The 27,384-nt window shown below is 36.2% G+C and overlaps 1 protein-coding gene across 1 annotated transcript; it reads right to left on the bottom strand.

The window, feature by feature from the left end:
- Positions 1–3: 3 nt before the first annotated feature.
- jhamt (juvenile hormone acid methyltransferase) lies at positions 4–27,027 on the bottom strand. Its single transcript, XM_034971288.2, has 5 exons — positions 26,888–27,027; positions 6,725–7,310; positions 5,137–5,308; positions 2,644–2,752; positions 4–2,011 (listed from the first exon to the last, which is right to left on the bottom strand). The coding sequence occupies exons 2-5, from the start codon at positions 7,084–7,086 to the stop codon at positions 1,836–1,838; spliced, it is 819 nt and encodes a 272-aa protein (XP_034827179.1). The 5' UTR covers positions 7,087–7,310; positions 26,888–27,027; the 3' UTR covers positions 4–1,835.
- Between the last annotated feature and the right edge of the window lie 357 nt (positions 27,028–27,384).

Genomic DNA, 27,384 nt, shown 5'->3' with positions numbered 1-27,384 from the left:
ATCACTCGTGCAAGAAATTGAGGAAGTTAGTTAGGTATATAATATATTTCAGTGGAAAAACCTACAGTTTACATTGACATGATAATGATTAATGATATTTAGCTGCTAAAAACTCGTCAGTAAGCACTTGGTCTTATTATTACTAACACTACTATTACATAATATACCTATTATCTCAATAAAACAAATATTTGTATATTGTAAATAAATTTTATAATTGTGTAATAGTTTGCATTTCTATATATCTACTACTACTTAGAGAATCTGACTGACTGACCTAACAACATTCTGTTCAAGCTGGGTCTAATTTCGGATTTTGTATGAAGAAAGAATTGTCATCTTTCATACATTCCAACGGGAATTTTTGGTAACCTAAATCCATGCGAACGAAATTGAGAGAGAATAGTAGTTGAACATAAAAAGAGTAGGGTAGATATACTTACAAATAAATATAAAAATTATGAAACAACACAATAATTCTTTTTAGTTTTATAACAAGTTTCTTAAAGTCTAAGCTAAGAATAACTAAACACTAGATACAAATAAATAAATATTTTAGATTTATTTTATTCAATAGGTAGGTTCTATATATTATGTCCTATAAAAAAATTATTCATTTACCTACTTAATTTTTTACTCAAATAAATACCTCAATCGGAATCAATTTTCAAGTGAAAACTATAATATACTTTACTTACGTTTTTTATAAAAATTATTAATGAAAACGCACTGCTTCAATAGAATAAATGTAGATATGTCTGTGATATAGATTATTACAGTGTTTAATTCTTTATTTATTAGTTGCAATATTTACAATACCGCTATTTCTATTAAAATTTGAGTATAAATATATTTATTATTATTTTGAGACCCTTATTACTCCAGCTTAGGATTTTTCCTAAAACCACTTTTTTCTAAACTAAAAAACAAATCTATCCACCAAAATATATCAGCCTTATTTACCAGTTAAGGCTACAGGCTGCACCAGAAAATATTTTGTTTTCGGTGGCTAGCGTCCGTCATATTGCTTTTTTGTGATACCCAGTGTCACAGCGATCACGCACTCATCCGATCCGAGTCCGTAAAAATACACTCCTTTTCCTAAAAAGGAACCCTAGTTCCGTAGCCAAATGGCGAAAAAACCGGCCAAGTGCGAGATCGATCAGGCATTAAAAATTGACAAATTTTTACATACCACACACACGTAAAAAGCACTACGACCTTCTAGTGCTGTCGGGAAAAAGGGGTTTTTTTAATAGATGTAATCTAAGTTGCAAAATTTTATTCTGTGTACTTAATCATAAAGACAATACGAAGTAAGTATTCATATTAATTACTTACTTTTAATTTAAAACTTACAAATCACTTAATGTTGTACTTGCAGGTGTTTTAATTTAAATAGAAATATGAGGTTTGCTAATAATGCAAGTTTGGCCGAATGTAGATGATAACACACATTAACTGGTGCTATTTTCAATATTACAACATACGAGTAAAAATATACATTCACCTAAGTACCCGCTTCCAGCTTAGATTGAATCATCACTTACCACCAGGTGAGATTGCATTCAAGGGCTGATGCTATGCTTAGGGCTATGCTGTATGATATAGTGCTATAAAACTTGCAATTGTTGACTTCAGTTTGTCGTTTTAAAAAGATGTTGGGATTTTTGATTCAATCTAGGCCAGAGCCCAGAGACATTTTCCTTAGAAAGAGAAAGAAAAAGAGAAAGGTATTCTGTATCTGGCTTCCCTGCTACGTTAGCAAGCGTCATATTAAGACACAGACATATTATATTGTAAAGTACAATATATGTCTGTGTATTAAGACAATATTACTTTTTGCCGAAGACAATGAGAAGATTGTAATTAGTTCTTATATTCACATGGTTGATATTATTGTTAACGTGATCGATAAGCTGCATGTCTCGTACAATTTTTACGTAGTCCTCCAAAAAATCTTCTTGCAATTCTGCTGGCATTCTGAACGGATTAACTGCGTTAACAGCCTCTGGGAATATTATAATAATTGCTTTTACTTTGTATAAAGCGAGTAGGTAGTTAATAAAAATAACATAACAGAAATAACAAAAAAATTGTAATTTTTTTGTTGCTAATGTTTTCAACTACCTTCGGCCTAAGATATTTGAATTATTTTTAATAAGTGAACGTCGTAGTTTTGCTATTTTCGTAGTAGGTGGAGATGGCACGATCCACATATTCTATTAATATTATAAATGCAAAAGTGTATTTATCTGTGTGCTAGTTTTTCACGACTCATCCGTCTAATTGATTTTGACGAAAGGCACAGAAAAAGCTTGCATCCTGAGGATGGATTTAGGTTTTTTATCTCGGAAAAATCAGAGTTCCCACGGGTTTCTTAAATAACTCAATTATCCACGTGGATGAAGTCGCTGGTATCATCTATTTGTTACAGTCTGAAAAAAATCAAAGATTTCCCACGGGATGTAAAAACCTAAATCCACGTGGACGAATCAGTTTTAATTATTACAACATCCATTAAAAGAAAAAATCTGCAGTCTTAACTCCGTCTCCGTTTTATGATAGTTTTGTGTTCATATCCGTGAAATTAAAAACACAAAATAACAGAAATAAAGCAATAAATATTGATTAAGTACTTACTTTTGAGAGCCTCTACGCTGGTGTAGATAAACGACTTCTGTGTGCATTTTACTTCGACGCTGGTGAATCCAATAGTGGTCATTATTCTTTTGATTTCTTTCTCAGGGTCCTAGAACATAACAAAAGACTATCTTGTGCGAGTTCATCTCAAATTGTATTATAGGTAGGTATATAAATTATTAGCTTATGCTCGCGACTTCGTTCACGTGGACTACCTACACAAATTTCAAACCCCTATTTGACCTCTTTAGGGGTTGAATTATGAAAAATCTTTTCTTAGCGGATGTCTACGCATAATAGCTATCTGCATGCCAAATTTCAGCTCAATCCGTCTAGTAGTTTGAGCTGTGCGTTGATAGATCAGTTAGTCAGTCAGTCAGTCAATCAGTCACCTTTTCCTTTTATACATATATATATAGATAACTAGCTGATGTCCACGACTTCGTCCGCGTGGATTTACATTTGTCAAAAGCTTTGATTTTCCGGGATTAAAAGTAGATAAGATAAGTTTATTAATTGCAAAATTGTATGTACATAGGGTCTTAAAAATATTAAAGTCCAATTACAATCTGCCATCAATGGCGCGCAATTTTACAATAGTGTCAGTTACACATTTAGTTACTATTAACATAGGTACTAAAAAATAAAAAATAAATTTAAAATATGATGTCAGAGAAAACCTAAAATAGTCTTATTTAAGTGCATGTTAATATTAACATAATAATAAATTAATTACATTGATGAAATTAATTACTTAATCAAATCTCGAAATTAAGCCTTAATATGTCGTACGAAGTCATCCACTGTATAAAAATTTTTTTCTTGCAACCATTTTTTTAATTTATGACAGAATTGTTTAAATGGAAGCATTTTAATCTCCATCGGCAATTTGTTAAAGATTTTTATGCACATAGAGTAACAATTTTTTTGGTATAATGATGTTTTGGAGATCCTATCAGACACTAATTTATCTTGATTTCTCAATCCTCTTTTTCCAACATTATCATGCAGAGTTTTGAAATAATGAAAGTTCGTTTTGACAAACTTTGCAATTTCTAAAATGTACATACATGGAAGTGGCAATATTCCATGTTTTTGAAAGACAGGCTTACATGATTCATAAGGAGGCATGTTAAGAATAGCTCGTAGACATTTTTTCTGAACTATGAATGCCTTATTAAAATCTGTTGAATTTCCCCATATAATCAGGCCATAACGGAGTACTGATGACACGTAACCATGGTATGCTGTGAGAGCAGTATTCAAACTAGCAGTCTTTACTAGTCGACGTAATACGTACACAAATCTATTTAGTCTATTACACACATTATTTATCTGATATTTCCATGAGCAGTTTTGATCAATTTCTATTCCTAAAAATCTACAATTTGTTGTTTCATTAATTTTATGGCCTTTATAGTTAACATTAAGATTTACATGTCGTTTATTATAATGTCTAAACTGAATAAAATTAGTTTTATTAATGTTGATACATAGATTATTATATTCTAGCCATTTAATTATTAATTATTAGTAGCCTATGTGTATATTAAATTATTAGTAGCCTATGTGTTTGTTAATCCAGGGTATAATCTATCTCCATTCCAAATTACATCCAAATCCGTTCAGCTGTTTTTGCGTGATTGAGTAACAAACATCCACACTTTCACATTATATTTCACTTTTCATATTACTAGCTGAACCGCGGCGGCTTCGCTCGGGTGGAGTTTAGAAAATTGAGGGGGAGGTTGAATTAAATTTTTTTCTTTACTTACTTCAAGAAGTTACGTACTTCAAGGAATATTATAAAAAAATTTAGCGAAATCGGTTCAGCTGTTCTCGAGATTTGCTATGAGCAACACATTTAGTGATTCATTTTTATATTACAGAAGAAGATTAGGATTTAATAATCTCATTTATTTATATATCTCATTTTTATCATATTATTGTAATTTTTTTATAAAATAACATAACAGAAATAACAAAAAATAAAATGACAGAGACAACAAACAAAAAGTTTTGGCGGTTTTTTTTTTGCGATGTAACACGATGATTCACGGTTTTCGCATTTTCCCCTTTGTTTGTGCTATAAGACATTGCTACCTACGGTTAAAGAACTTTATATTCTCACTAAGAATTAAATTCACTTACATGAGAAATTTAACAAATAAACAGTAGGTATCTAATACACAAATCAACTGCGACTTTATACAAAACAAAGTGGGTAGAAATAAAATTACCTATCACAAAGTAAGCGAGTCGATCGAGTGCGAACTCGTACCTGCCAAATTTTATTCTATTTCAACCGGAATTAACCTATAATTTTAATTCCCTTGGCCTTGTTACTTCCCTCCCGTTGGCACCCTTCGGGTAAAGAACTCTAAAAATGAATTTTCATCTTTTATTTCTGAAATACTTAAAAATAGGCAAACTGGGAATATAACTGTTGAAATTGATCAAAAGCCGTCATTTGTTTAAAAATTCTGTTTTTACCTGAGAGTCATGGTAGGGTGAAACGAATCGATCAACGTCTCTCAGCCAATAACTCCACCTGGCCGAGCGAGCCAGTATCCTGTACACGTCGAATACCGGCATGTGACCCAGGAATATCAGCAGGCAGTCTCCCCCTTTCGCCAACAGCCTATAGATGTTGGTGAACGCCGTCCTGAAATTTAACGAAAGGATTTTATAAGAAAAACAACATTGTAGAAAAATCATTTTAGCAGCTAGGTATGATAAATTCTTATTTTAAAGGTAAGTATATAAATTTTTTCCTTATACGAAAGTTTGGATGCTCGTCGTACTCTGTTTCTAAAACATCGGTTGCAATGTAAATACAATATTATTATTTATTGTTTTAGGATGCGACTCTTTGTTTCCTTTTGAATTTTTTGATCAAAATTTAAAAAAAAACATCCGACGAATAATGAGCGTGTTATTTATATAAACTGAAGTCGTTATATCATAACAATTATTATTTTAAATATTTCATTACCTCGTCAAAAATATTATGCTAAGGTTTTTTAATATGATAAAGTAGTGACATCAGTACCTACTCTATTAAATTGATGGACGGATCGGACCTGAAATTGGGCAGCTATTATGACGTAGACATAGCTAAAAAGAGATTTTGAAAATTCAAATTTAGGGGGTAAAATAGGGGTTTGGAATTTGTGTAGTCCATACAGATGAAGTCGGGGCATAAGAATATACTCTTCGATAAAAGTTTATTATTCAGTAGAACTATTTGTCAAACAGGAGAGAAGCATCCAAACAAATATCAGGTAACTTGAAGGACGCATTTAAATTTATAACACGTGTTTGATTCATAATAATAGGTCAGTAAATACCTAGTAGTTTATTTATAGAAATATATATTTCTATTGTTACAAATAATATATTTATTATATCAGTACCCTTATTATAAATGCGAAAGTGTGTTTGTTTGTTGGTTTATTGGTTTGTTGGTTTGTCCTTCAATCACGTCGCAACAGTGCTACGGATTGACGTGATTTTTTGCATGGGTATAGATAAAGATCGGGAGAGTGATATAGGCTTTTTACTTTTTATCCCGGAAAATCAAAGAGTTCACACGGGATTTTAAAATACCTAAATCCACGCGGACGAAGCCGCGGGCATCAGCTAGTATTAAAATAAAATAAAAATAAAATTAGCCTTTATTTCCTGAAACATACGTTAAGATTTTATAAACATTATTTTAAAATATTAAATTACTAAATATTTATTACACTAGGTACGGTACAATGATACCTATTATATGGCATACATATTATATGGCATAAAAAAAACGGATCCCTAAATTTTTCCTTCTAAGGTACAGTACTTAGTGCACAATCTTGACTCGTAATGAGCCGATTTTAAAATATGGTCTGTCTGTCTGTTTGTCCGGGCTAATCTTGAGGACGGCAGATCAACCAATTTTGATGGGACGTTCGCACTCAGAACTCTAGGAGACTTTTTATCCCGCGTTCTATCGGGATTTCAAAATATATGTAAATGAATCCACGCGGACAGCGTCGACGGTAAAAGCTATTATAATTATAATAAGTTTGTTACTTACTCTTGATGTTTTATCCAATGAAGCGTGTAAAAAGAAAATGCGTGATCGAAATTTTCTCTCATCTGATCCGGCAAGTTTCCCTCGATGTCGAGCACCGCGAAGCTGGTGTGCTCAGTGGCATGGTGCTCGTTGGCGAACTGGACCATTCTCTCGCTTATATCACAGCCTACGAGTCTCTTGTAGTTGTAAGGCAAAAACTTTTTCAGTATACTACTCGTCACACTGCCGTCTCCGCATCCTATATCAATGATTGTATCACCATCGTTTTTCCATTTTATTTTCTTCGCATATTCTTCCAAGCACTGTTGAGCATCCCTTTTCTGCATAGTGTTACTTTTTTGATACAATTCAGCATTGTGCATTTTTGTTTAATATTGTCGGTTGCTTAACTTTTTGTATGGGGTGATTTTTTAAAATTGAAACGGGTGAGCGTGCGCTAGGTCGCTCTGTTCGACGCGGTTTCGGCGGGCGGTCTCGACAGGAGCGTGCTTCGTATGTATTTATATGTGCCACCGATGCACGACATCGTTGACTACTGTGGCAAAGATGGAAGAGGGTTCAGGTATGGGCGAGGGACTTTCGAAACCTGAAAGTGAAGAGAATATGAAAAATACACTAGTTATACAAAGCTTGTACCGTGTTCATAAGTCTGATGTTTCCTGGTTAATAACAGGTTTTATATGTGGGATCTTTTTTCTTGAAGCAATTTGTTGTGGTAGGTAGGTTTACTTCTCTATATAGAAAAAAGTAATGATTGCTGTACTCAATCGACAGCGCTTTAAGATAAACTTGCAGCTCTACAAATTTTGAGCTCTTGGTCGTGCTACGCTATAGGTAGATAAGCTGAAAAATTGTAGAGCGGTCTTCATGTAAGGTTACTAGGTAATTCCTAGGTAAGACCTGGGCGCGTTTCGTAGCTTTAGTTTTAAGTTTGCGTAATAATTATCACCACTATATCAAAACCAACATCAACATCTGACAAATCCAACATCTGACTATCAAAAAGAGTAATTTATTACCTACCTATTTTGAATAAATCATATGACTTTGACTTTGACTTTGACTTATATCTTCTCTATATATAAAAATGAATCGCTGAATGTGTTGCTGATCGCAAATTTCGAGGACAGCTGAACCGATTTCGCATATTCTTATTTATACATTTTATTCCTTGAAGTAATTTTAATTAAGAAAAAATTTAAAAAATTGCCTGGAAAAGAATCGACTGTAAGGCGGTACAAAGTTCGCTGGGCCAGCTAGCTTTATTTATTATAGTTATATCTATACGTTACTAACTAAGCTCTTACGTCTAGGCCGCGATTACACATGTAAGTCGCTTCTGTAACATTCATGTAAGTAACTTATGAGTGCATTTACACTTAACATGAAAGGACAGTAAATAATACTTACATAAGATTTGCGAGTTTAACTTGCGGAAGTAGGTACTTACAAACCCATTTACACATAGTTATCAAAATGCCGTCTTACCGTCAAGTCAAAGCTACTGCTGCCGCTTATATCATTTTAACAAGTAAAAGACGAAAACACAGAGCATGTTGGGTAGAAAATAGAATATGACGATGTACAAATTACGATAAACTGCTTAGAAGAGTGTTTACATTTTAAACTAGTGAATATGTCATAAGTTAATTACGTAAGCTACTTACGTGAGCAAAACTTACAGGTGTAATCGCGGCCTTACAGTAGGTAAGTAAGTACTACAAGAGGTATTAGATAGAATGTAGATTGTAGGTAGGTACACATAAGAATATGTACCTAAGTACTTAAACGAGTATTTTTAATCTACACAAATAAATAATTAAAAATATTTTTTATTCAATTAAAATTTTGCAATTTTTTTTCAATCGTCAGATGCATCTACCACTGGTTCGGAATGCCTTACCTACCGAGAAGAACCGGCAAGAAATTCAACGGTTGCTCCTTTCAAAGATTTGAAATACCTACCTACAATATTATGCCATGTATAAAAAGTTTTTGCAGTCCCGCGCGTTGCTGGAACGAGCTGCAGGTTAAATCCACGCTCTTTTATCATTTAGATAATCTTCACTTATACTTTTAATAGATCTTGTAAAATTGCAAATCCTGAGAATATGTATATTTACGTCATGTCCTACCTATTATGTAAATTTCATAAGGACCGGCCTAATCTTCGAATAGGTAGCTATGAATGCCTAACTTCCGTCTCTAGAGTTAAAATAAAATAAATACGCAATAGAAAATCTGAAGAATATTTACAAAGGTGAGCACTTTTATTTGACATTTCCGTTCTTTCTTGTCGCCATAGTGTGCGTCTTTATGACAAGACACCTATACTATTATAGGCAGCGCCGGCCCCAGGCCAGCCCCATCTCGGCGCCCTAGGCGATTTCGCAACAAACTACTTATTTTATGATTTCTTATAAGTTTTTGCAAAATAAAAGTACAGCTACCAGATATACGTAAGCGAAGCGAGTGAATTTTTTTTTACTACACAAAACAATCCTCAAGTACACAGGGCGCGGATATAATACATTGGCGTTAATATAATTATATTATATGTAGGTACTTATTTATAATTATATATTGATTTATTTACGGCATACTAAAGCGCGAGCTTTGGCCACACCAGCCAGTCAACTCGCGCTATCACGTCTATATCACGTCCAATACCCTTGCCATGCTGCCCCCCCAAATAATGAGCGCCCTACGCCGTTGCCTAGTTCGATTTTATGGACGCGCCGGCCCTGTACATAGATAGTTATCTGAAAGATCATTTTCCTCTCTACATACTTCTAATACTGTAACAATGTGACTAGCGTAATTCATACTTATCCGAAAATAGATCCTTTTTATCTGTACCTACGATCGACAACCTCAATGGATGAACTCTTTTGTATAGTAATATACCTACTTGTAAATCTATAGCCTTGATCTCATCCAAATCCAACTTCTTTTACCTAAGCTTTGCCAACGTTAGCTATGTTTTGGCGTAGACTGTAGAACGTAGCACGTACCTGAATATTAATGAATGCAGCTTTATCCATAAAAAGTTTTATTAAATTTTTTAGTATTTTCCCCTCTAACTAAGCGTAAAGCTTGTGCTAGGAGCACGCTAAGTGTTATTCGGATTATTCGGAGTAGGACCTTTATTATTTACACGATTGTCTAAAATAAGTGTACCTACGCCTTAGCGTTATGTTTTCAGGGTTATACCCACTATAACTTCCAAATGCCTGAACTGATTTGGATGTATCTACCTATAGGGTATACCGACAGAATTCAATATGGCAGAGCAGTCGTATTTTTTATTTTTTTTGAGCTACATTATAATTATTATATTTGTAACTTTAGCAGTAGATATAATAATAGGAGTATGCACCTAACCAACATAAAGCTGTAAAATAAAAATAAAAAACATATTTTGGAATACAACGGTTATAAAGACAAACACAAAAAAAAACAGTCATATATGTTATGACTGACTGACTGATCTATCAACGCTCAGCTCAAACTACTGGACGGATCAGGCTAAAATTTGGCATGCAGATAGTTATTATGACGTAGGCATCCGCTAAGAAAGGATTTTTGAAAATTCAAGCCCTAAGGGGGATGAAATAGGGCTTTGAAATTTGTGTAGTCCACGCGAACGAAGTCGCGAGCATAAGCTAGTTTTATGATAAACCAAAATCACAAAAATAATTTGAATTTACAATTGCTAAATATAGAATAACATTAACGGAGATGTCAGTGTTTTTGTCGAGATTATTACAGTAATTGCATAGTGGGATGGTGTACAGTAGGATGTTGTATTATTAAACTAATCTAAACAGTTCACTAGTCGTCTAATTTTTATTACTTCATTGATAATTGCAAAAATAAATTGTTCAAATAACACATTATCTAACACAACCTAACCATTGATTTGAGCCCATGTATCTTGAGTATGCCATTGTCACTCAAACTGAAACTAAAGCAGTCTAAAGGAGATTCTTTTATCTAACAAATCACACTAATTTGGAACTTGTAATGGTTCATCAATTTCTGGGCCCAACGATGTATGGGAGATGGTCGGTCTCCTTTGGCAATAAGGTAGGTCTTATAGCAGACATTCGGGGAAAAATCTGAAAACCGTGAATTTGTGGTTACATCACACAAAAATAATTAAATTGTAGTCATAAACTAATATATAGTGTTTTCAATTTTCAAAGTAAGATAACTATATCAAGTGGGGTATCATATGAAAGGGCTTCATGTGTGCATTCTAAAACAGATTTTTATTTATTTTTATGCATCATAGTTTTTGATTTATCGTGCAAAATGTCGAAAAAATACGACTGTAGTACGGAACCCTCTCGGTGCGCGAGTCTGCTGTCTGACTCGCACTTGGCCGGTTCTTTTTATTCTGATAAAAGTTAGCCATTGGCTGCAATCTCACCTGATGGTATGTGATGATGCACTCTAAGATGGAAGCGGGCTAACTTGGAAATAGTATGGCATACCCCTGATCGGTTTGTACACGGCATCGTACCGGAACGCTAAATCAAGTGGAGGCACGACTTTGTCGGTAGGGTGGTAACTAGCTACAGCCGAAGCCTCCCACCACACCAGACCAGAGACAATTTAGAAAATACTAGCTTATGCTCGCGACTTCGTCCGCGTGGACTATACAAATTTCAAACGCCTATTTCACCCCCTTAGGGGTTGAATTTTCAAAAATCCTTTCTTAGCGGATGCCTATGTCATAATATCTATCTGCATGCCAAATTTCAGCCCGATCCGTCCAGTAGTTTGAGCTGTGCGTTGATAGATCAGTCAGTCAGTCAATCAGTCAGTCACCTTTTATTTTATATATTTAGATTAATTCCCAAATTGACCCTGCCGGGAATTGAATTTTAAATTGAAAAAAGTAAAAACCATACCTTACTTTCATCTGTAGTCTGACAATCTGAATTCACTCGTGACATTGTGGTGTGGTACTGATTGCACTAAGTCAATTGGTTGTTCCAAAAGTACATTCGCAAATGAATCTTCTAAATCATGACCTTAGCTACACCGATTCACATGTATCCACCTCACGTTTGCATTCCATTGCGTATGCATTACGTTTTTTGGCTGACAGTTTTACATATTATTTACCTTATTACCTTTACATTAGACATTATTTTCGTTTGGTGCTCGCCGTGCAATTTATTTGGACGTGTATCGCAATTTTCGTCGTATCATTTGAAATTAATATCAATTGCATCCTTTACAAGGTACGTTTTTGGTTATGATAGTCGCGATTTTTTGGTTTGGCCCACAGCAATTTCAAAACGTCATAAGATGAAATTATTCAATTTAGCTTATGGAGTTTAAGGAGCAGTGATTAAGGTGTAATTTTCTTTGGTTCTTGTGCATTGAAATTGTCGTGCTATTCACAAATGTTGAGCAGGACCAGGCGCATTCAATCTTCTTTGACCGTCTACCAAAAAGTCCATTGCCCTGGGTCTGCGTCGCTTTTCAACTTTTTTATTGCCTTTTATTCGTGCCGTATCTACTCAGCTGGGTTAGGAGTCTTGACCTAGCCTAATGTGATTTGTATTGATCACACGACCGTCTTCGCATTCAATTAGATAACGCTAACGGTGTCTCTTTATTTGCATATTCATTTTATTAAGTAAGTATATACCTACTAGGTATATAATATCATTATTAAGTAAGTATTATGTTTTTTGAGTTTACCTGCTGTTTTTAGTAGAGGTTATACCTACTATGTAGTGGGTTGCTTGGTTATTATTATTGTATTTAGTTGATCATTTCCCTTTAATCGAATTACAGGTAAAATTATTGATAGCGGAAGGTTGTTGTACTAAGTACAAAAGTTTGTTTTTAGTTAATTAACTCCAATCAAAATGAACCACAAGAAAGACGACCCGCATGTCAAGTAGATAAATAAGTACCGTAGGTACCTGTGCAATGCACATGCACTAAAAGTAATTATGTATCTACCGTATGCACGTCTGTAACTGAAGTAATACACCTGTGTGCAAACAACAAGTTTTGGTAACGTGCAAGCTGTAATCTAAACTTGAAATTCAAGGACGAAGTTAAAAACCGGCAAAAAAATTCAAGACGGTGCATCCATACGCCATAATGTAAGTGCACTGTACATTTTAAACGAGCTACTCTAAATAGTTTTAATACTTTAAATTTTAATTTTAATATAAAAATTAAAAATTAAAATATTTTTATTCAATCAAAGTATTTTCGAATCTCCAACGGGATCTACCACTGGTTCAGAATGCCTACCGAGAAGAACCAGCAAGAAACTTGGCGGTTGCTCTTTTCAAAGATTTGACATACAATATTACTACCTACTATACCTACCTACTCATTTTCTACTATAGAAACTATTATTTCAGTTTTATTTGCATTTAGTTTTACGTACCTACTTAAATGTGATTTTTATTTATGAAATTATGAAACTCTAATTTTGGTTTAGAGAAAAGATTTAAAAAATTTGAAACACTGAAGAAAATACGGCCCCACATTTGGTATGGTATAAATGGCTAGGAAATTGTAAATATTATATATCTAAGTTCCAACGTAAGAATTGTAGTGCCATAGATCGTAGACTTTCGTAGCTGTATCTACGGCGAAAATAGATACTAGAAAAAGTACAGACTATATTTCCATTAAAGAACCTTTTCCATCTCTAATGTATCAAAAATGCTCTGAAAAGAAAATCAAAATACAAAATAATAAAGATGCTCAAGTATCAAGACGGGCTAACGCTTGTGTACTGCAGTCCGCAATGTCACCCCGTCCGAGTTCAATGCTCAAGATCAGGAGAAAGGGCTCGTATTTAGGGAATTTTATTGGAACCATATACTTTTTCGGATATCTGTGCATTTAAATTTAGCAACTTGTTTTTATTACGGCTTCCATCCGACAGACGATGATATTCCAATCTACGCATAAATTAATAGTACCTACCTATAGGTATGTAATTACCTGCAAAACAACAAGAAAACTGTAATGTACCAAATTTTGTCAAAATAAGTTAAACGGATCAGTTAAGTGTAAAGGTTGGACATACAGACCAAGTTTCGCATTTATAATATGGATAAACAAATACTTTCTTCGAGAAGAACAAGTTTTACTGGAGTCTTTCAAAATATTTAATAGCCCCGTAACAATAAATGTATTGCTTAATGTATAGTACTGGTTCTGTAGATGTTAGGCAGCTATTTATTTAAATTAGGGATCTGTATGTCTTCTCGATAATACACAGCAAAGTCGCAATCCACGTTTCTTGAATTAAAATTCAAATTTATTTCATGTGACCAACGTGAGACACTTTGCTACGTCTTGACTTTTGACTATACCTATAGTACGCGACGCGACAGGTCGAGATGGCAAACGGGGTGTGAGGTGGGGGGAAGCCCGTCACACTCACAAGTCACCCGCACTCGCCCGCACCGGGTTGACGCAGAGGATGTGCGGGTGTGCGGGGCGTTCCCTCCCCGATTGCCATCTTGACCTGTCGCGGACGATACCTGCCACTCTTCGAAAAGCTGTTTCTACTGAGAAGAACCGGCAAAAAACTCGGCAATGAATTAAAAACAGCTGTAATTTTTTTTTAAAAAGTAGATAAGTACCTAAGTGATTCATTTAGGTAAGTTGATTCACCAATAGAAGTCGCTGGAGGGAGATCGCACGAGCATTCTGGGAGGAGAACGGGGTATAATAGGCCGACGATAGGTTGAAATAATGATGATATGAGTGATGATGATGATATTTAAAAATATTTTTGTCCGACATGCCCACTTTAGGTACCCTTTCCTTAGTCAAGAGAATAGTCTTAATGCTCTTGACTGAAGAAAGGGTATTAAGTAGGTCTAGCTGAATGCAATTTCAAAACTTATTTAACTTAAGCTAAAGACACACGACGCTACTGACATTTGACACAAATGATGACACTATTTACTCCGCAGATAAGGCGCGTGACATCTTGGTCTAGCTAAAAGTTTCGCGTAGGTTTGAAATTCGTACACTTATGTCCGGCACCGCGCATGGTCTGTCTCCACGGCGATGTCGCGGACAGTGAGCGCCACCGACACTTCAACCTACAACAAGGTGTCGCGTTGGTGGACAGTGGACACACGTAAACACTCGATGTTGTATACTGAGTATCTAGTGTATAGTGTCGTGTCGTCGTGTGTCTTTCGCTTTAAACTAAACGTACGTTGAAAATGATTTCGAATTTTTTAAGGGTTCCGTACTGTTCTATCTTGTTTTATCGCTCAACAAAATGACCTTAGAACTTTGATGATGAAACCAAGGAGTGAAAGTTAGAAAAAAGTCAATATCACGAAGTGGCCCGAGACGTATGAGAAGAACATATTTCGGTATCATTGTACCATTATATATTACATTTTTAAGATGGAGAAAGTAGCTGACCTTGCCCCTGCATCTATCTCTAATCGTGCATTTTTAGATAAAAAAACCAACGTGTTGTAACTTTTATTGCGGTAGTAACTTATGGGAGTTTTAAGTGAAGCTGAGTTTATGTTTTAGTAGTGTACTTTGATAACATCTATAAAAAGCCATTTAAAAAATTCCTTTTTATTCATAAGTTTGCTTAGATCGTCGTATTCTAGCCCTGTCGTGGGGATCGAGAAAACGGCGCTTAAAGTTTTCTTCTAATATTTTTGCAAAAATACTTTACCATCGATTGTAAAAAGTAGAATTAAGAATTTGCTCGGTTTTGCTTTAGTTTCGAACATGATAAGAAACCTCTAGTCGAACTGCAAAAGTTTCGTGTTCATCGGTTCAGTGATTTTTGCGTAGGTAGGTACGTACCTTATACAATACCAATACCTAGCTGCCTGTTTAAATTTTCAATACGTTATTTTCATTTTCAATAAAACAATTTGAGAACAAATCAAATTCAGTACAATTGACCTATGCCACAGAGACCCTAGAGAGTTGGAAGGTCAAATGTCCCAATGTCGCATCCAAAAGTCTCGGCACACTTTTAGATAACGAAAGTTTTCGTGTGGCTTTAGATCTCAGATTGGGAACACCATTGTGCCATCAGCACGGCAGATGTCCGTGTGGAAAAGAAGTTGATTAATTTGGAATCCACGGGCTCTATTGCCAAAGGAGCTCTGTTAGGCTATGTAGGCATGGTTCTCTTAGCGACACGATCAAAAGGGCTCTTGCCACCATGAACTTTCCTGCGCTCATTGAGCCGACAGACATTAGTCGGGATGATGGCAAGAGACCTGATGGATTGACGCTGGTTTCCTGGGAACGGGGACGCGCTAATGTGGGATGCAACGTGCCTTGACACATTGGCCCTATCTCATATCAGGGAGAGCATCAAGACTGGGAGCTGCAGCATAAATGGCTGAAAACGGCAAGCGGCGCAAGTACGTCTCTCTTATCGAGAGTTAGATTTTTGTTTCGTTTGCCGTGGATACCCTGGGGCCATTGAGAGCTAAAAAAAAAAATACGAGACATTTCGACGCGATTAATAGCCTCATCTGGTGACAGAAGGGTTTGGGCTGGCTTTTGCGTAACGGATCAGCATACCTACCAGCTGTCAGTCTGTTTGTTTGGTCCTTCCATTTAGCCGATTTTAACGCAATTTGGTACAGTTAGCCTGCATCCTGGCGCGATGGTTTTAACTTTTTGTTCCGGAAAAACAAAGAGTTCCCAAGGGATTTTTAATAACCTAATTTCACGTGGATGAAGTCACGGGCTATTGGTAACGAGATAGCACGTTTTTTGTTTACGGATATAGGCTACTTTTTATCCCGGAATATCAAAGAGTTGCCTTGGATTTTTAAAAACCCAAATACACGCAGACGAAGTTACGGTCATCATCCTAGTTTTATAATGGTATAGAAAGACAAAGAAAAGTATCAAGTCCGGTTTGCTTTTGCTTCCAAAAGTTTTGTTGTAGGTACATTCGTAAAAATTGTTACAATTCTTTTAACTCAAATTATTGCAAAAATCGTACTTTTGTCCTCTCTCAACCTGTTACAGAGTGCATTGCCCCATGCATTACTACCCAAATTTTAAATTGGTATGTTTTCTTACTCATACTCACGTCATTTCCGTTTGTGTAAAAGAGTCGGAGAGACGAAATAAATTGTTTAGGCACCTTTCGTTGGTTAAAATTGCTCTCTTATTGCAAGTCCAATGGTTCAGACATTAAGGCAGGTTATGTTTGAGGTCATAAAAGTTGCCGTAGGCTTAGAAATTATGTGACGCTGTTGATATACACAATCAATTGTGATCCTGGTTTCACTGATATGATGGTATCATCTTATATATTTAAAAATGAATCGCTAAATGTGTTGCTGATCGCAAATCTCGAGAACAGCTGAACCGATTTCACTAATTCTTTTTTCACAATATTCCTTGAAGTACGGGGATGGTTCTTACGGAAAAAAAATTAAAAAAAAATTCTGAAAAAGAATCGACTGTTAGGCGGTACGAGGTTCGCCGGGGCAGCTAGTTGATAATATAAACAATTTTTTTTGTTTACTAGCTGACCTACCCTATCTTTGATGGTGGAAATTTGAAAATCCTTTTTTGGTTTGGTAGACTATGTTATAATTATAAAACTTATTTCTCACTACGGGTTATTGCAAATTATATTATAGTCCGGTTAAAATAGACATTGAAGGTTACAATAATTCGCATATAGGGCAAAAAATTGGTACGAATGTTGGGAACATCAATAGATATATAAATGAATTGTGAAAATTTCCCATCGATTTATACTGTTGTTCCCAACATTCGTAGTAGGTACCAGATTTAGTCCTATGCGAATTATTGTAACCTTGATTGAATGCCTATTTGGACCGGGCTATTATAATATAATTCATATCCCGTAGTGTGAAATGAGCTTAATTGAATAAATCTATGTGTAAAATCTCATATTTACCTACAGATATAATATTATGACATCGTATTTTTATTTTAAAATCTATATCCAATATATTCATCTGTAAAAATAATATATCGACCTACCACCTTTTCAGTTCCCGATACTTAATTTTTGTATTATGTAAGTAAGTTTAACCTATTTTTATAAATAGGTAGGTACTTAGTCGAAGCAGATTTTCAATCTTGAATTTTCCTCACTTAAAAGGTATAAGAGAGTCATCTACACCTCAATGTGAGCATCTCTCAGGAGTGCGACGCCGACGCGACGGTTGGTCTCATTTGGAGTACCTACGGAGGCTTTCCCGTAGTATCCGAGGTTCAGTGATATCGCGTTAGAGGGCGCTGAAGTTAAAAAAGAGAATTTTAATAAAATATTTCTAAGAATATAGCATGGAATGGAAGTAGGATGTTCATTTAGTACATTGGTAGAAGGTATAGGTAATAATTTAATAATTCTATGCAATAAGTATAGTAAATACCTCATCTGATGAAAGAATAGCTGGCATATTTTTATGCATTATAGTTTTTAAATAATCGTGCAAAACGTCGAAAAAATATACGGCTATAGTACGACCCTCGTTGCGCGAGCATGACTCGCACTTGGGCGCTTTTTTAAATTTTAATCTTAATTTGACTTTGATCAAAGTACGGTCACTACAGAATCCGAGTTACAGTTTGATCCGAGTTTCACCCGGATGAAACCACCGAAGACGAAGGTACGAGGGAACGCTAGTTCAATAAAAATGTACTCCGATTTTGTAAATCTGAAGTAAAATACAACGTACCTACCCGAAATTAATATTTGTTCCAACGCCGTTCATTTCCACATACAAAGTATTTACCAACACAACCACTTGGCCGTCACACAGAAAGAAAAGTATACAAAAATATACAAAAAGCTTTCCCAAGAATAAGCAGGACGGCGGATCTTATTTTTCTCGCGGACTTTTCAGTCGCTCCCGGGTAGAGTAGTGGGATGGGGTCCCCACCACCCCCTGCAATAATACTGCGTCACTATTTTGCGCCATTACCTACACTCGCTTCCTATTCTATAAGTAGCGCGGTTTCTAGAACGTAACTGTACGAGTCGGATATAAAATATTAAAATTATGGTATTTTTTGAAGCTTCTTAACAGTGATGACGATATAAAAAGTGGAACAAACGAATGCTTCATTGGCTGGACACCGCGTTTTTTGCCTTTTAAGACAGAATATGTACAGCATTACTTCTGTCGGGTCTCCTACAATATCTGGAGCTTTTTTCTTGCTAAAAGCCTATAAAGGGTATACGTGAATTAAGTTAGGTATATTAAATCTAAGCTAATAACAGTACAAATTAAGCCTTTTTCTGGGGACAGTCATGAAGTCAGAACTTCTGTCATCAGAATATTATAACTAATTTTCTCTAATTATAAAGGGTGACCTGAACCTGAAGGCCAAGGCTTAGCCGTAGTATAGTGCTTTGTGGTAGGATATGGCGTATCCCAAGAAGTGTCTAAGGATGACTACGAAGTGTCTTTATCAAATTGAATGGGTCCGCGGTTTTTTAATAATTAGGGAAGATAGACGTTCGATATATTATTATCTCTAAATGTTCTATCTAGTGGCTCTATATTTATATTTTCTCGTGTCCAGCTGTTGTTTTATCTATCTCTTACTATAGGTAGGTACCTAGATTATGAAAACGTTACCCTAAAGGGGTAAATAAGTAGTTTTAAAAAACGTTTTAGTCCCAGGGTACTATGAATGGCGTCCCTGCGCAGGAAAATCCTCACTAAGCGGACGGATGATCTCAAGCGAGTCGCTGAAAGTCACTGGACATAATATTGACGTGATATAATTATGCAAGATTCCCATGTTAAGCTGTGGAGCGTAACGAACATTTTTAGACTTTACTAGCTTGTGCTCGCGACTTTGTCCGCGTGGACTACACAAATTTCAAACCCCTATTTCACCCCCTTAGGGGTTGAATTTTCAAAAATCCTTTTTTAGCGGATGCCTAAGTCATAATAGTTATTTCCATGCCAAATTTCAGCCCAATCCGTCCAGTAGTTTGAGCTGTGCGTTGATAGATGCGTGCTTTTTCTTTTATATATCTAGATAAGTATTTGTGAGAGGAGGTAAAAATTGTTGCCTTATACTGTAAGCGGAGACATGTAAGAGAGAGCAGAGTGTATAGAGACACTTTGCTTAAATTAAAAACGAAACTAAAATTATTACTGTGCGTAACACGTTACGTTCTACTTCCTAAGGATTCAAATACATAGAGCTATGTGGAGCACTCCTTTATACATAGTGCTGAATGTGAGACCGTTCCAACTTTTACATTGCTACCTCACTATGTAGAATTTAGTCTTTTATATTAAAGTTGTTGCAATTATTACTTTTTTGAATAAAATTTTATTAAGAATTTTAAATTTAGAAGAAAATTTTCTTTATGCATTAGATTAGGTTGAGACCAGTAAAAAAAAATCTTACTTAGGTAGGAGCTACACAACTCAAATATGTCTAAAAAAACTATGCGTTCATATTTTTGTCTTCGTATCTTTTCGTATCTTGCCCTGATGTTCATTAATTGTAGAAGGTCATATTTATACAAATTTATGGATCTCTGAAAGAGCCTCTCGTTTTCCTCAAGCGCTGTACATATTCAAGATCAAGCACCTCGATGGAAGCCAGTCACCAAGCTGGTCCTGAGGTGGCAAAACGTTTAGAGAGACATTATTTTGTCGGTATCATATACATTACGGTTACTAATAAGTACTTTTTCTCTGCAAGCTTTTCATGGCCCATCCGTGTAACCGTTTTGGAAGAAATTCGGTACAGAGATAGATCCTGGGCATGGACATAGTAGGAGACTACTTTTTGTTCCGGAAAATTCACGGAGTTTTCACGGGATTTTCAAAAAACGTACCTAATTCCACGGCACTTCCATGGGGACAAAGAAGCGAGCATCACCTGTCTGGTACAGAGGTAGCGCTACTTATAGCTTAAATCCTTGGATCTATAAATTGCGATTTTGCACAGTGGGCCATTTATAATGTAAGCAGACAAGGATAAGGCCGGATTTTTAAAAATTCCCACGGAAGTGAAACCGCGGATGGTTGCCATTGTCATCGTCATTATCATTATCAACGGATAGACTTCCACTGCTGGACATAGGTCTCTTGTAGAGACTTCCACACGCCACAGATATAACGATCTTGACCGTCTGAGGAATCCAGCGGCTCCCTGCGACTCGTTTCTTGTCGTCTGTGCACCTAGTGGGAGGTCTTCCAAAGCTGTGCTTTCCGGTGCCAAGGGACCACAACGTCTATCGGTCCCTATAGTAGGAAACATAACAATTTTAAGTACTTAATCCTAACATATAAATGTGTGTAAATAGCGTTTCATTAATTTTTCAATACGTATCTACCTGTATTTACGAGCATGACAGACATTATGCGGTGGAAATGGCATTGTAAACAATAATTTAGCGAAACTATGCATCGCCTCCACAGCGGCGCGGAACGCAAATTATTGACAATCGATACACGGAGTCGATTGTAGGCATTGACACAGGATAAAGGTTGTATAGTACGCGACAGGTCGAGATGGCATTCGGGGTAAGAGGCGGGGAGACGCCCCGCACACCCGCACGTCACACACGCTATCCCGCACCGTGTTAGCGCGGGGGCTGTGCGGGTGTGCGGGGCGTCCTCAACCCTATTGCCTTCTCGCCTGTCGCGTACGAAGTATATCACTTCATGATAAGGAATTCAATAAAAAATTAAAAGCTTTAGTCCTCTATTAGCTGTCCTCTGGTGGGAGGCTTCGGCCGTGGCTAGTTACCACCCTACCGGCAAAGCCGTGCCGCCAAGCGATTTAGCGTTCCGGTACGATGCCGTGTAGAAACCAAAGGGGTATGGGTTTAATAAAAACTGCCATACCCCTTTCAGGTTAGCCCGCTATCATCTTAGACTGCATCATCACTTACCACCAGGTGAGATTGCAGTCAAGGGCTAACTTTTATCTGAATAAAAAAAAGAAAAAAAAAAAGTTAGAATCACGAATTTAGGAGGATTCTATATATATATTTTTTAATTCGAATAGTGAGCAAACGAGCAGACGGGTCATCTGATGTTAAGTGATTACCGCCGCCCATAAACTCTTGCAGCACCAGAGGAACTGCCGATGCGCTGCCGGCCTTTCAGGAATTTGTTGGTCCGCCCTTGAATAATTCCATGTTGTTATCTAGTAGGAACACCGTCTCTAATTCAAATTATTTTATTTTTGATTAATTGGAAATCAGGGAGCATGATCAGGTAACCTTTTAATAAACAGTATTTTTTTAACTGGAACAGTATGGACCAATCCAAAACCGTAGGAGATACAGAGAAGCTGTCTTAGGAACCGAACCTTTAGATCTTTTTTGTGAAAACAATTTTGGCATAAGTATATTAAATATTGTAAAAATAGTATTAGCTATAATGGGTAGGTATATGGGTAAGTATAATGCTTTGCACTCATGTCATGATAGGTCCACGACGTGAGTGGAAAATATCTAAAGGGGAATGTCCACAGGTGGACATAGCAGTACTGAATGGATTTCGTATCAGACAAAAACCTGATGCTGTCATTTATTATGCTTTAATGTAGAGTTTAACATATCCCTATTGTTTACTTAATGTAAATTGTGTAGTGTGTGCTTACTCAAAATATTCATGACACAATATTATGAGCGTAGAATATTATTAGAACGTTGTTACACAGCGTTCTAATACATATTATAAATAACTGATTCAGGAATTCAATTAACAGCGGGGGAATATTTACAAAACAATATGGAAACAACTGGCGGCTGTGTAAAAGCATAAACAAGAGGAAAACAATGTTAAGCTTTAATAAAACTCCATGAATAGTTATGTATAGGAAATGCAACTATCCTGGTCTGAGGACACCTAAGCATACCGTTGCAGATATAGGCTTGGAGACACAAAGTATTTACCACTGAACGAGTTCTGAAACAGGTGAAAATGTGTGTACATTATCCACTGCGTAAATGTTTGTACTCTTTTTTGCTGGATTGTTGCGAAGGGGCAATGGAAAGGTGGTGGATTGGAGTGTTCGTTTGGTGGTAGTTGATAGGTGAATCTCGTTTGGGGTGGGTGTGAGGCGACAGTCCTTTGATTCCGGCGAGATTAAACGTGCGGCAGACGGTGGCGCCTCTATCGATTGTTGTTGTAATTACAACGCTATCCTCGCCCAGTCGCAAATGAAATTGTTCAGGACACAGCCTGCCATGAACGCTCGGATGTTATTGCAGTTGTCTAGCATATATTTGTACCGTATGCCTTCGTTGATACGTTTAGGTATTTAGTTGTATGTCAACGCGGTTCGTAATATAATTAAACGGTTTAGGTGATCTACAGCATTGGGCGGAATGCGTTAGATGTTCAATCTACCTATTATTCCTATTATGAGTATGCTTCTGTATTAATGATGCTTCTGTTTTGACGTAGGTATAAATTAGATATTTTTAGCTTCCCTTTATACCTACTTGACACGAGTAAGGTTAAGCTTAGACAGATATAAGTATAGTATTTTAAATAAAGGAAGATGGCACAAAGTCATACCCAATTAAACTTTTTTGTTTCCAATGAAACAAATCATGTACCTATAAGCTTGGCTTTTCATTTGAAAGATTTCCATTGAAATAACAACAGCAGTATCAAATTGTTGTACGTAGGTAGTTAGATATATAAAACGAGTCGATGTTAGGTACATCTATAATCCATAATAATACTATAGATGCGTAAGTGTGTGTGTCCGTTTGTCAGCTTTTTACACACCATCCATTTAATCTATTTTTACGAAATTTGGTACTTACATCCTGGTGACGGACATATGCTACTTTTTTCCCGGAAAATCAAAGAGTTTTCCTGGGATTTAAAAAACCTAAATCCACGCGGATGAATTCGCGGGAATCATCTAGTTTGATATAAAAATATCTGGTATGACCAGATCATTGTGACTTAAATATACTTAAGTATAGGTACCTATATATATATCCAAATAAAAAGTGAAGCCTTAAAACCTGTTGGAGCGCAGTTTTGACGACTGCGCAGTAAGAATAGAGCGGCCACAAATCCACATTCGAATACGAAATACGAATGAAAACCGAGAGAGGAATCCAATAAAACATTCGTAGCCCCAAACGTAGATACGTTTACGTGACGTAGCCGCCTACTGCCCACGCATGCGCACCACACTCGCACAGAACAAACCGACAGTGCCAATTTCAATTGTAGAAAAAAAATAACCAATTCGAAATGGAGAAGGCTTCGCGGCGACCAATAGGAACGCTTACAGTCGTCATGCCGACTGTGTAGGCGGGGCGAATGATATCTAGCATTGGAATGTGCGTTGTATTTGTTTTGCTGGATGCGAAGGCTTTATTGCTCGGCGTTTGAGCCTCTTTCCCCTTGAGGGAGGCAGCGGCGGAAACCTCAAATCGGTTTTGGGATGAGACTTTCACATTATGTACTCAACTCCTTTGCAGCCTACGATATCGCAATGGTATATTTACAGATGGAATTCAATAAAAACCGGTAACATCCACCGGATGAAATAATACAGCTGTCTAGGTACAGTAGGCGTATTATTTCAAATTTATATGTACAATCATATTAAAAATTAATTCGAAGGAAATTAATACCTCTGGAAACTTTGAGTCAAATGTTATAAAAATGAGCTATTGAAAGCAATAAGAGGTGTCTTCTTCCCATTTATATATAACAGTGGGTATTGATTTTTCGATAGGGAAAAAACGAAGGCAACGATCTATGCAGATCTGGAGTGCTCTCGGCACATCAGATGGCACCGGCGGGGCAGCCTCCGCAGACAATCGAACGGTGGGGGGCACCCCCCACTGGAGGTCGGGGAACGGCAAAGACTAGAGTCGGCATAACAGATAGGTAGCTCAGCCGCATTCTACATAGGTACATTATTTGCATCCAACCTGTAAATAGTTGTATGTAAACAACAAATGGGAACTCTTTGATTTTCCGAGATGAAAGTAGTCTATGTCTGTCTCCAGGGTGCAAGCTACTCTGTACCGAGTAGCAAGTAGATGATGACATTATGCAGACTAGAGGTCAACTCCCTTTAAAGTTCGGCTCGACTCACTTTAAAGCATGGTTGCCATGGTCTACTGTGACTCGAGTCGGAGTGCAGTCTGAGTAGAGACTGTGTAATATGCAAAGAACTTTGATTGGTATAAGTTTATCTTACATGAAATAAAGTCATTTAAACTTTTTGTGGACACTACAAACCAGATGAAGCCTTATGAGAAAAAGAGTTTTCTGATGGCGTGAACACGTGTCTTAACTCTTGATGCACGTAAAAATTTACTTACATTATTATTAGCTACTAAAAATCATGATTCAAAGATTGAGCCTCATGAGAAAGCACAGAGTCACTCATCGCGTGGAGTTTCTCTTTGTGATCAAATCAGAAATGAGGAGATTTGGAAGAGAACCAGAGTAACCGACATAGCTCAACGGGTTGCGAAGTAAAATGACAGTTAGTATGAAATGGTTCTAAAAACCGATAGACGTTGGTGCTCGAATGGCGATCTCGTACCTGAAAGCGCAGCCGCCCACTAGAATCTTGATTCTACGCAGCTGCCCACTAGAATCTAGATTTTACCTAGCTGCCCACTAGAATCTAGATGGATCAGTTGGACAGATGAAATCAAACGAGTCGCAGCGCAGACAGCCGCTTGATACAGGCGGTGCAAGACCGTGACATGTGGAAATCCCTACAAGAGACCTATGTTCTGCAGTGGACGTCTATAGGTTAAGGATGATGAGTATCAGTATGATGACTCAGAATCATCGACAAACTCGCACTGAAAGTGCCATATCAAAATCACATCTGCGGCCTTTATCTTTGGCAATATCGATCCGTCGGCGACTTCCCATTCTCGAAGTAAAACACGGCGGGAAGGAAACCGCGGGATAAACCCCACCGCCCCCTCCCGATCTTTACGTTTCAGGAATAAATATTTCAGAGCGTGTGCTTCAGAAGTTAGAGCTATGTATCGCCTAGCGGTAACAATCCGAGAATGCGAGTGAACCCACTTTTATGTAAGTTGACGGCGGTTCCGTAGCTACCTCACTTCTGTTTGTTGACTAAATTATAAGGATTGATCGGCTTTTCTTGATGCAACATTTAACACCCACTATACCTACCTACCTAACTACTTAATATAAAAAGATAAGTTGTATTTAAGAAAAGCAAAAAGAACAGTAGGTAAGTATATAACTTTAAATGTGTGGTTCAGTATAAAATGTACATTTGGATGTACTTAGTCAAAACAAAAACAAAACTTACTAAGCACAACCAATAATAATAATAATTTATCTATGTTACTAAGTAATCATAGCCATCTCCAGAAAAATTCATACTTATTAGAAAGCAAGATAAATCTGACACGTCACTCGATTATTAAAATAAAAATTGTGACCGACTTATATTGTTAAAGTTACCTACCCAACTTAAAAAAGTAAAAAAAACAGAAGCTCATATTACAAGATTTACTGTAATACGATCTACCAACTGTTTATTCGATTTATGGTTAATCTATTGACTTGCTATTTGTGGGAAATACTAACATAACTTTCTTAAGCGTTCACCTACTTTTAATAAGTGGATTACTTACACACCTTGTGTTTTGTTTATTTATTTATTTTAAATAGTTGTAATACCTAGCTGTAAATTATTAACTATTCATATTCTATGTTTGGGAAGGCACTGACCCCTAAGACACGGGGTTTCCTAGTTTAGGGGTCAGGATTCCAGAGAGATGAACTGTACTGAGTTATTTAAATAAATAAATTACTATTATTATTATTATAATAAGTAAGTAAGTAATTTTCCTTTATAATATTTTTGTCACCAATTTTTCATAATGTTTCGTGCGGTAACCCACGGAACGACCTCTACGAACATTATCTAACAAAACCTATCTACTGTTATACGTAGAACTACAGTAAGTTTACGATTTTCCATACAAACAATAAAATTTCTATAAACCTTTCCCATCAAATCTCAGAGCCCTGCTTCATGATATATGCCTAATATTAATATCATATGATTTTTAACTAGATACAAAAATATTGAAAATCTCCTGAAAAAAAAAACTGAAATAAATAAACAAAAAAGTGTAACACTCACGTGATATTCACATTAATTGCAAACGATCTCTAAACCAAATTTATAAACGAAGCAGCACTATTACCGTCTACACACAAAATCAAACAGATCACAAATTCAAGGAGCAAGTTCATTATAATGAGGATATTGATCGCAGTAGTCGTGAGTAAATGAATTACTACGTTTATAGTAGTATATGCAAATACGCAAATCTAAATCGCAATCAAATCTGATTACGTTACATTACAATACCAGCTTACCAATTAGTGACGGCAACTTTTTACTGCATGCCACTTGATAAGCGTTTTGCGCAATATTTCCGATAGAGAAGCCTATTCAAACATTTAAAAATAACATTCCAATACCCCTCAAACCTCCCCCCCCCACCCCTCCCCTTGAGTACAATTAATTAATTAATAAAAATAAAAAAAACACTGAAATTTTCATAGTTTTCTTACCCATAGTTAATATTAGATAGGTATACCTATCTAACCTATGAGCATATTATTGCGTAAAAA

Source organism: Maniola hyperantus, chromosome 8 (assembly GCF_902806685.2).
Source record: "Maniola hyperantus chromosome 8, iAphHyp1.2, whole genome shotgun sequence".
NCBI lineage: Eukaryota > Metazoa > Arthropoda > Insecta > Lepidoptera > Nymphalidae > Maniola > Maniola hyperantus.
Note: the sequence above shows the minus strand (reverse complement) of the source record. Positions and strands in the feature narration are given on the sequence as shown.

Excerpts from the sequence above, each read along its gene's own strand:
- jhamt (XM_034971288.2), bottom strand. The coding sequence starts at position 7,086 with ATGCACAATGCTGAATTGTATCAAAAAAGTAACACTATGCAGAAAAGG. Across the intron at positions 5,309-6,724 it reads CATTGGATAAAACATCAAGA|GACGGCGTTCACCAACATCT; the intron begins GTAAGTAACAAA and ends GTTAAATTTCAG. Across the intron at positions 2,753-5,136 it reads CACCCTACCATGACTCTCAG|GACCCTGAGAAAGAAATCAA; the intron begins GTAAAAACAGAA and ends GTTATGTTCTAG.